This window comes from Papaver somniferum, chromosome 3 (genome assembly GCF_003573695.1).
Source record: "Papaver somniferum cultivar HN1 chromosome 3, ASM357369v1, whole genome shotgun sequence".
Lineage (NCBI taxonomy): Eukaryota > Viridiplantae > Streptophyta > Magnoliopsida > Ranunculales > Papaveraceae > Papaver > Papaver somniferum.
Window position 1 is genome coordinate 59186714 of NC_039360.1, and position 10282 is coordinate 59196995.

Here is a 10282-nt window from a genome sequence, read left to right on the forward strand (position 1 = left end):
AAAACAGAAAACTGTTTTTGAAAACTATACCAAACAGGACCTAAATTGGACAAATTTAGAATCCAAACACTAAGACATACCAAAATCTACGACCCAAACACTAAATAATTTTTTTCTTTCTTAAGTATAGATATTTTTATTAACCAAGTTATTAAATAAATAAAGAATAAAAGTTGTGCCTAAATAAAGAATCAAGTATAGCAGATATTTTTTAGATATCTGATAAAAATAAAAAATGAATTGTAAGCCTAACAGGTTCGTGCCTTTGGAGTTATTTCCCCCGATAAAAATATTTAGCCTTTTTCAAAGTGCACTAATTGATTTGTAAGTAGATCTTAAAAGTTATTTTATTTTATATATCCAAATTATTCTTTTTACTTTTAGAAGTTGAAAAATAACTTTTTAGTAGCATGTTTGGATATAAAATCGGAAATCGTAAATGAAATATTTTTGCTTCATAAAAAGTTAACTTTTTTGCTTCTAATTGTGTATCAAAATTTACTTCAATTGTATCCAAACACGGTATAAGTAGTTTCCAAACACCGGATCAAAGTTAAGACTTTCCTTCGAGAATTTTTATACCCACCGGTGGAGATGCTCTGCTCTAACCGTTGGCTATAGGCCTAGGATTCCAGAAAGACAACATCCGACAGCAAGGATATTCTCGGTATTTGGAGAAAAAACCCATACACCGTTATATTCGAAGTGCGAGACGAATCGCTGAGCGGCAAAAAGAAGTCCCTTCTCTCCAATTCAAAAAATCATTTTATCAATTCTCTCTCCTAAATGAGACACACCCTAGTCCCTTCACAAGCCCTCTCCCCAAATCTACAAAATTCCCCCCCTTCTTCACAAAAAAAACCCCACAATCAGCTGAATATCAGTGATTGATGGAGAAAACTTCAACAACAAATTAACTCTGATTGCTAAAACATCTTGTTTTTATCAGTTTTAGTTTTGTTTTAGGTAGGGGGTTCAGAAATGCCTTTGAGATCTGATCATGGAGAGGGAGGCTAACCTTCCAACAGCCCTAACTTCTTCTTCGCCATCTAAAGATAATAAGAATCTGGCTGATACTCATACTTCTCGCTCTTCCATCACTTCTTCTTCCAATAATTCCCAGGATTATCTACGGGATGTTCAGGCTGCTCTCAAGCGCCACAGACCTCTCTGTAAGTTATTTTTGTCTAGTTAGGGTTTTAATAAGTTATTTTTCTCATTTTTTTTTTTGGAAATTTTAACCTAATTAAATTTGAATTTGGGGGGTTTTTGAATTTTGTTAGTGTGAATAACTGTGAAATTTTCTAGGGTGGGTATAATCCTGTGTCTAATGTTTTAGGGTTGTAAATTGTTTAGTGAGTGGTGACTAGGTATAAATGGTTTGTCAAGTTAAGTGGTTTTTCTACCAGTATCTCATTTGGATGAGACATTTTCAGGTACAATGCAGTCAAGTAGTATTCAACCTAGACGTATTTTTCTTCCACAGAGGCAAAAATCAAGACCCATTGATTCTATTGCTGGATTTACAGAAGAGACTGACAAATCACAAGACTTGGCATCATTAAGACAGTCTAGTACTGCAGCTGAGGAGTTAATTCATCAGCGAAATCCTTATGAATCATCGACCAACCCACCTCCCGTTACGGGGACATTTACAAGTTCAGATCCTAATGATAATGTTGCTGATATTAACAATAATGTACAGCAGAACATCTCAACGTTTGAATGTCAGAATAAGAAGGTTCAGTTTTATTTGGATGAAAAGAGTAAGTTATTTGCATTAGAAACTTGCAATAATTAGTTTGTTAAGCAGCTTTGGCTGCATAATGTTTTTCCATCTCTTTCTTTTGTTCCAGGGGCCGATGAGCGTATTATGGCCACTGAAATGGACTACTTGTCGTCTCACATGAGTTCTGTTGCATTCACAGAAATGGATTACGATGTGAATAGTCATGTCGAGATGTCAGCAGATCACAATTACAATACGAACGAGCAACATTCGCAGAAGTTAGGAATTCTCGAGAGGTCAACTAGTGGGATTTCTTCGTTGTTAGCCAAGAGGAGCATGCTGGTACAGGATCAGCAACACCAATTTGCGGAGTTTGTTGGGAAGAATCCGATTGTTCAATCTTCAGTTGTCGAGTCATCATGTGCGACTACAACATCTGTCCATTCGAGATCTGCACCCATGCTTAGTTCTACAACATACGAAGCTCAATGCCGTGGTAACACTTCTCATATGGAAATCAAAAATGTAGATACAAACCCTCAAGCTAAAAATCTTGGATTTTCAGTGCACCCACCATGTTCTACATCTCAATCTGCCAGTGCAGTGTTAGCTGACCAGCCAACCCAAGCATCTATCTCTGCTGTGGAAACTTCTTTAGTTCATCATAATTCTAAGGGTCAGCAAGGCTGTGCGCTTGTGGGGAGTGATGGTTTGAAGGATGGAGTTGATGACCATGCAATGGATTCTTCTATTGTCCATGATAGTTTCATCAAAGGGAAAGTGTCTTCTGCTGATATCACCGATGTACAATCACAAGCTCCTCAAACGAAAAGCTCATATTCAGATGCTAGACTGGAGTCATCTAATCCTGATAAGCCTTCTAAATCCTTAAGTAACAAAGGTTCATCAGCTCCTCGAAAGAAAGGTTATAATCCAGATGTGTTCTTTAAAGTTAATGGGACACTGTATCAGAAGCTGGGGAAGATTGGTAGTGGAGGAAGCAGTGAGGTTCACAAGGTCATTACATCAGATTGTACCATCTATGCTCTAAAGAAGATTAAGCTAAAAGGTCGTGATTACTCTACTGCTTTTGGGTTTTGTCAGGAAATCGAATATCTAAACAAGCTGAAGGGGAGGAAGAACATTATACAACTGATTGATTATGAGGTAATACCCATTTGTTACCAAATTTTTTTTATAACTTCTTTATGTTGTATAGTTATGTGTGAGTGGTTCTTTCCATGGTGTTTGGTGTATTGGAAAATTTGGGAAAAGTAGAAAAAAAATTAAACCCATATAATGTATGACTTACTCATACCAAGTTTTATTGCTTTTCCACCGTCAATGTTTCATAAATTCTATATATATCTTTTACTTAATGGGCAATTGGAGCACACAATATCTACCAATCGTAAGTTAGGGCGAGGTAGCTTGATATGCTCAGATTGTGATATAGATTTGTTTAGTCAAATTAGAAAATTAGGCAATCTGAGGGTTTCTTTCTTTTCCGTGTTCTTAGTTAACAGCAGTGAGAATCTATAGATTCTCATGTAAATTAATACATAGCAAAGATAAGGAATAAGTTTCTGGATACTGAAATAGTTTTATGATAAAGAGGATCAACTAGTGAGACTTTTGAAACACTATAGCATTGTGTTGTATTTGGATACGCGGAGAATTTCTGGATGGGACTAACTTTTTTGTTGAATATAGATATATGATTTACTAACTTCATGGTTCAGACTTTTGAATATTTTGGGGATGGAGTTGTAAGCACCATTTAGGGGTATTTCTAAATTATTTAGTTGCTTGGTTTTCTAATTCTCTACAGTATACCGTGGTAATAAGGTAGTGCACTTTTTGAACGAAATTATCCACCCAAGTAACTATTAATGATTACCTTAAAAAACTGTTAGTATTAAATAATGAAACAATCTACTCCACAGTAGATTTGTCTTGCTTAGAAATCCTAGGTGTCTGCACTACAGTAAAACTTTGATAAACTAATTCGCGTTAAATCAATAACTTAGCTAAAACATTATTATTTTACAGTCTGGAATAGGTTTTCTTAGTTGAATTAGTATTTCAACAAATTAATAACTTGTTAATTTTGCAGTCCCAACCTAATTAACTGATCGAGGTTTTACTGTAAACTGTTTGATGGATCTGTAGCAAATTAGCAATAGCTTGTCTAATGTTTGTAGGAAGGGTCATTTGCCTGTGGTTACATGATACATCATGCTCATTACTGTCTGTGTAAGTATTTATGAAATGAGATTTCTGTACAAATGTCTGAGTACATCATTAGATGGCTAATCAAAATTGTGACTTCATACAAGTAACAGACAAGTCCAACTCAAGGATAACATGTTAATTTCTTATTCTGTTTCTCTCCATGCTTTCATAATTTCATTTGCATTTCTCTTGATATCGACCTTCTTTCTTAGGTGACAGATAAGATTTTGCTCAAGGAAGTATTGAATGGCACCATGAGTATCAAGGATGGGAAAATCAAGGATGATGGATATGTATACATGGTACTAGAATATGGAGAGATTGATTTGGCTCATATGCTGTCCCACGAGTGGAATGAAATGGAGCGCTCCAACTTGAGTATGGACGAAAATTGGTTGCGGTTCTATTGGAAGGTCATTTACCACCTTATCTTTCTCATTTTTGTTTAGCTGGTGCTGTATGTGATTTGAATAGCTTATACCTTTTCTCTTCATTCCTTATTCTTCTACCTCTTAATTTTCTTTTCCGAAACAGAAATTATGACATTTCTCTTAAGATTGTTTCACATGTGGCCATTAAGACTCAGCTCTGTGAAGATTTCTGGGATGTAAAAACTGGCTTCTACAGTTGGAACAAACCAGTTTTGAGTAGTTTTCATTCTTACGAGAATTTCCCACAAACACCAATGAGAAAATGCTAATTATGAACTGACTTATACTTTTTACTTGTAAGAACACCCTCTTTTTACATTAGAACATCAATAGTTGAGACATTCGTTGGACCCAACAATTCGTTCATATTCTGCATCATGTGAAAATCTTCAGTTAAATGATTAAGGATTTATATTGGCTTGTTCACATTAACCCTGTGTTACGCCTGATCACTGCTGATACTGTGAGGTAGATAGTTCATGTTTTAATAAGTTTGACTTTCAATGTCATCATTCTAATGGTGACCGGTTGTTTCCAGCCCAATAAGGCAGTTGGCTATAATCTGCTGATTGGATATTGCTCCTAGAAAGATATTTCAAATGTTTCCTTTGTGAAACAGCAAGTTGAGGAATTGCTGTGGAAGGGTCCATAAATATAGAATACAAATGAGAATTAATTAACTATGTTATGATGTTTCCTTTCACCCGGACTTCTAGTTCCAAAGTACTAATTCTTGTTTCAGATTGCTCAATACTAGATTTTTGTTGGCAGTTTAAGCTGCTGATACTTATGTTCATGATTTGATTATATTAACAATTAAACTCGTGTATCCATGAATTTTTTGTAAGTAATTATGTTCTTGATTAGGCTTTAGCAGAATTTTATATATCCTCTACCTATGAAGAAGTAATTTGACGTGTTAGTACTTTTGGCAGCAAATACTTCAAGCTGTAAACACAATACATGAGGAGCGTATTGTGCATTCTGATTTGAAGCCAGCTAATTTCCTCCTTGTCAGAGGCTCCTTGAAGCTGATTGATTTTGGGATTGCCAAAGCTATAAATAATGATACGACTAACATTCAGCGGGATTCACAGGTTTACTCATCTTTATATTTGTAATATTCATCTTCGCGTTCTGTTTTTCTCCCCACAGTATATGAATATGAAAAGAGTAGAAAATTAGCCCTGCTTATGGGTGTTTATAGTTGCAAGATTGCACCCACCTTTTCCATATAATAATATTCTCAGAGTTAAAATGAATTTGTCGTAACTTTCGAGTGTCCACGTAGTGCTTACTTCTCATGTGTTATATGTAACTGCAGGCTGGTACAGTGAGCTACATGTCTCCAGAAGCTTTCATGTGCAATGAAACTGATGCTGATGGAAATGCTATAAAGTGTGGTCGACCATCAGATATCTGGTCCCTTGGCTGCATCCTGTATCAAATGGTCTATGGGAGAACACCATTTGCCGAATACAAGACTTTCTTTACAAAATTCAAGGCGATCACAGATAGAAATCATGAAATCCCCTATGAACCAGTTTCAAATCCATTGTTAATTGATCTAATGAAGAAATGCCTTGCATGGGATCGCAATGAAAGGTGGCGGATACCTCAGTTGCTCCAACATCCCTTCCTAGTCCCTCCAATACCGACTTCTCACTTATCTTGCCCCCAGCTAGACCCAAGACATAGACTGCAGGAAGCATCTAGGTTATGTTCTCAGATCCTAAATGGTTGGACAGACGCCAGTAAACCATTGTCATCACTGTTGAATATCTCTTCGGCATCACAAGAGAAGCACTCTGAGTTGATACTGCAATTTTTAAGACTTGGTCAGCAAATCGAACAGTTAAATATCGGGAAAGATGTAGAATAGAAGATCCACTTCTGTAAACTCAACTATTTTAGCTTGTAGTGCCCATTTATATCCCATTCCCCGTTTGTGCAGTTCTATGATCTCATTATGTGCAACTGTTGTTTTATTTCGTCCATAGATGAGAAATATGAGAAATTAGTGTAGATTGTATTGTTGAGATACATTTTACTGCAAGATACACACTGTTCTTGTTATTGGGTTGTATGTGTGTAGCTTTACATATGATTTTTGATATAATCTATCCGTGCCCTTGAATATTTTTTTGGTGTTAGGTTCCTAGTTTGAGGAAGCTCGAGTCCACAACACAATGGGGATGGGCCTCTAAGACGTCAGATTTTGATAGCACTAATCTTGAAATATAAAGGAGCGCATCTTTGTTCACTTTGTTGGATTTGTATATGATGCATCTGACAGTAATTGCTTCAAAATTTGAGGATAATATTAGGTCTTGCTCATCTCTCATGCTTATATACATTTGGCAATGTCTCAAAATTAGAGCAAAACTGTAATTAAGTACAAGGCATGAACACCATTCACTACGTCAACAAACTGATTACATCCTTGGCTAAATTGGTCGCTTGGCCTATGTAGGCGTGAGGTGTAAGTTCCAAAAGATTAGCTTTTGCGTCTGCGGGTATCTCCAAACCTAAAATGAATTCTCTGATACTAGCTTTAGAGATCCCTTTGCCTCTAGTTAGTTCCTTCGGCTTCTCATAGGGCTCAGGAACACCATATCTTGGCATCACCTGATAAGGAGAAAGACAAATTCATGGAGTTTTAGAAAAAATGGTCTAGGCACATAGAAAACTGCAACGACTTGATGTAAACATATAGGAAAATACTTAAAAAAAGAAGAAGAGATACTATAAGGCAACGGCAGTATCAATATGCAAAATTGCGTTGGATAATGTATATCATACATAATCAGAATGACCAAAATTTTAGTAAGACCATTACTTAGAGATTCTTTAAAGTATAAGGTATACAGTTGGTGTACGAGCATCTAAAACAAAGGGACTACCTGAAGAAAATCAAGATCCTTATTACCTGCCAGCGTGAAATAGGCAAATCTGTGCTCAGGTGAGATAGTCCATCATTGGCCAGTCCATGGTTACCCTTACTGTTCTCGAAATCCAACCTCACCAGAGTGACAAAGGGGTTAAAACTTAATCCTAGAGCTGTTACAAACTCCTCAGCAACTCGAGCCCAGATTAGCTCGGGGTATGCGACAAGATGAGCGTTGTAATTTCCAGTAGCACCAGCAAACTTTCCCAGAAAGCAATTTTGGATAGATGATGTCTTTGTTGGCTTAATCTAGCAGCAAAAATTGTCATTTCTTTTCCCAAAGTGGTAGGTGTAGCTGGCTACGAGAAGAACAAATAACAAAACGAATCAAAGTGAAAGCCCCAGCAGTTCCACAATAAGCAGAAGAGTGATATATGAATAACTATACATGGTTTACATTGCGGTTCACATGAACAGTAAGAGAAAGCATAGGACATTGTTCTTTGCCATCTTACACAATGCTCTAATTGAATCATCCATGGCCGGTAACATCACCATATTCAGGGCTCCTTTTAGCATCAATGCATGAGCCAAAATATCAACTCTAGGAAATGTCAAAAATATATAAATCGGTTTAAATGAAAAACTACGTTACCTACAGGTATGTAAGGAATCACAACCCAACAAAGAGAGCTCTTGTAATTACTTCCTAAACATTCAATCGTTATCATGTAGAGAAATGCAAACCAATATCCATCTATCATGTAAAATTTTATAATCCCAAATCTAAAATCCAAAGTAAAAGTTGATCATAAATTAACATTTATTACGACAGAATCGAACCTGAATGACTAGATAACTCAGAGTAAAAATTGAAAATAAAGGAAAGACCTCATTTATCCAGCAGAGCAGATTGACAACAGCTTGGAGTGAAACCTAGAATTGTGTCATCCTTCCGCAATCAAAGTGGTCATGGATGGGCGAAGGCGGAATCTTTAGGGACAGTGATACCTTTGTCTTTCGATTATAGTAGGAAATACGACGACGTGAGCGTATGAAGATGAGATCTTTCCTTCTAAGAGCTTCAATGGAAAAACCTGGAGATACAACATAAGCATAAGGTACTGGGATCTTCTCTTTCGACCATTTGACTTCGCCACATGGTGAATGATAACATATCCATAACGAAGAAGTTTCCTCATCTGATGTACTCTTTAATATAGCTACTTTCCCATCGACTTCCATCAGCATTGACCACATGTGTTTTGAAGAATCAATGAACTCTTGAACTACAAATTTAGAAATGGGAATATGAATGAACTGTTCCCTTCCAATATCAAATTCAAGAATAGATTCATGTAATCTCTGATAACGACATTGCCAATATATCCTACCATCCATATAGAGAGGACCATCTAGAAATACAAACTTATCTCCCACAACGAAAGAACGCGGGGTAAACTCCAATTCTCTCCATTCATGTTCACCAATATCCCATATACGATCCCGAACAGTCAAAACCTCCACAACCAGAAAATCATCTTTTGGATCAGGAGGAGCAGATCTTTTCTTCACATATCTTGATATGCATATGACTTTATGACGACTTCCCACAAATTGGTGATCAAATCCTAAAGCGATGGACTCAACTTGGCGCCTAGCTTTTCCTTTCCGAGTGGTGGTAGTTTCAATCCAAGGTGATGCAGCACCAGTGGTAGGATTATACAAGAGAAATGCATCATTGGTGGTAATACATACCACACCCACGACTACTTGTCTTGGTAATCCATACGGACCTGGACGTTGTAATGCTAATCTCCTAACATCAATTAACCCTGTGTGAGGCGAAGCAGTTGCAAATTTAACAATTTCTTCTCCTCCTGACCCAATGTGGTGCTGGATAGATAATAGTGATCGAATATGACATGTTTCCAATCCTGGTGTACCAAGTAATGAATCTCTCAAATGTGTCCATCCCTCTTGTAGAAGTTTCCGCTCCTCCTCTTCAATCTTTTTACTCCACAGCTTATATATGGGTTTCATATAATTAACCACTTTATCGTTTGAGTCAATAAACATCTCATCTTCTTCATCACGTAACTTTCGGAGCAGTTGGAGCAATTTCAAACCAGTTTCCTCAATCTCTTCAACAATTTTTTTTTTCCACACATCATCATAAACCACTGCTTTTACCTTATTAACATTATCTTTTATTGTTTTGGATTCATCTTCTGCAGACGAAGTTTTAACAGTTGCTTTAACCATTTCAGAGCAAGACCGTGTTCTATCTATTCCAGGGGATAGAAAAACACGACGAATCATCGATAATGCTTGAGGATTCACATAAATCTTTTTCGCGATCGCTCTTGCCGCCATCTCTTTCTATCTTAATCACCACCTAACAGAAGAACCCCAAATCTCTTTCTCTCTCTCAATAGCAGCCACCAGAAGAACTCCAATCCCCCAATCTCTTAATCTCTTAATCTAACAGAAGAACCCTAACCCCCAAATCTCTCTCTCTCTTAATCGCTAAGGGGAAGAAAAAAAACCTAACTTTCAAATCCCTCTCTCTTTCGTTGGCTAAAGCTTCAAACCCAATCTCTCTCTCTCTCTTCATCAACATCTCAGGCCTATTCCTATGCCAAATCCAAATCCAAAGCCTTTTTCTAGTACCGGGTCGTCAGTTAGAGAGTAATCTCATAAAGAAACCTGTTTTGAGGCATATTGAGTTTTTTTTTTTGAGGGATACTGAATGATGTCAAAATAGGGTCACTAAAAAAAAGCACCACCACCCCTTATCTATCGTTTTTGATAATGACATAATTACCCTTATTTAATTACGGTTAAGGATTGTGACTTAATAATTTTAATGATTGGCTAAATTAAGTTGTGAGTGTTATATCAATTGAAAAAAATCTGATTTTTAAGTGTGAGTGGGGTTTTTGAGAGAGAGGAAGAAGAAATGAAAGAAAACTAAGGTTTTTGAGATTTGTGAAATTT

General features: G+C 36.7%; 2 protein-coding genes across 6 annotated transcripts; one reads left to right on the top strand and one right to left on the bottom strand.

Moving 5' to 3' along the window:
• The first annotated feature begins 736 nt into the window (after positions 1–736).
• On the top strand, positions 737–6534 carry LOC113356253 (probable serine/threonine-protein kinase mps1). 2 transcript variants are annotated; one of them, XM_026599338.1, is made up of 6 exons: positions 737–1172; positions 1437–1766; positions 1857–2896; positions 4177–4377; positions 5331–5492; positions 5720–6534. In XM_026599338.1, the coding sequence occupies exons 1-6, from the start codon at positions 1001–1003 to the stop codon at positions 6275–6277; spliced, it is 2463 nt and encodes an 820-aa protein (XP_026455123.1). In that variant the 5' UTR covers positions 737–1000; the 3' UTR covers positions 6278–6534. The 2 variants fall into 2 exon arrangements, with proteins under 2 accessions (XP_026455123.1, XP_026455124.1); XM_026599339.1 differs by having other exon boundaries at positions 1929–2896.
• A 171-nt stretch (positions 6535–6705) lies between these two features.
• LOC113356254 lies at positions 6706–9921 on the bottom strand. 4 transcript variants are annotated; one of them, XM_026599344.1, is made up of 3 exons: positions 8677–9921; positions 7325–8571; positions 6706–7023 (listed from the first exon to the last, which is right to left on the bottom strand). In XM_026599344.1, the coding sequence occupies exons 1-2, from the start codon at positions 9656–9658 to the stop codon at positions 8219–8221; spliced, it is 1335 nt and encodes a 444-aa protein (XP_026455129.1). In that variant the 5' UTR covers positions 9659–9921; the 3' UTR covers positions 6706–7023; positions 7325–8218. The 4 variants fall into 4 exon arrangements, with proteins under 4 accessions (XP_026455129.1, XP_026455128.1, XP_026455126.1 ...); XM_026599343.1 differs by having other exon boundaries at positions 7325–7637; positions 8174–9921; XM_026599341.1 differs by having other exon boundaries at positions 7325–7641; positions 8174–9921.
• Between the last annotated feature and the right edge of the window lie 361 nt (positions 9922–10282).

What these genes read in the sequence shown, in the direction of transcription:
- LOC113356254 (XM_026599343.1), bottom strand. Translation starts at nt 9,658, where the DNA reads ATGGCGGCAAGAGCGATCGCGAAAAAGATTTATGTGAATCCTCAAGCA.
- LOC113356253 (XM_026599338.1), top strand. Translation starts at nt 1,001, where the DNA reads ATGGAGAGGGAGGCTAACCTTCCAACAGCCCTAACTTCTTCTTCGCCA. An exon ending in CAAGCGCCACAGACCTCTCT is followed by an intron (nt 1,173 to 1,436) that starts GTAAGTTATTTT and finishes AGACATTTTCAG; the next exon opens with GTACAATGCAGTCAAGTAGT. An exon ending in TACAACTGATTGATTATGAG is followed by an intron (nt 2,897 to 4,176) that starts GTAATACCCATT and finishes CTTCTTTCTTAG; the next exon opens with GTGACAGATAAGATTTTGCT.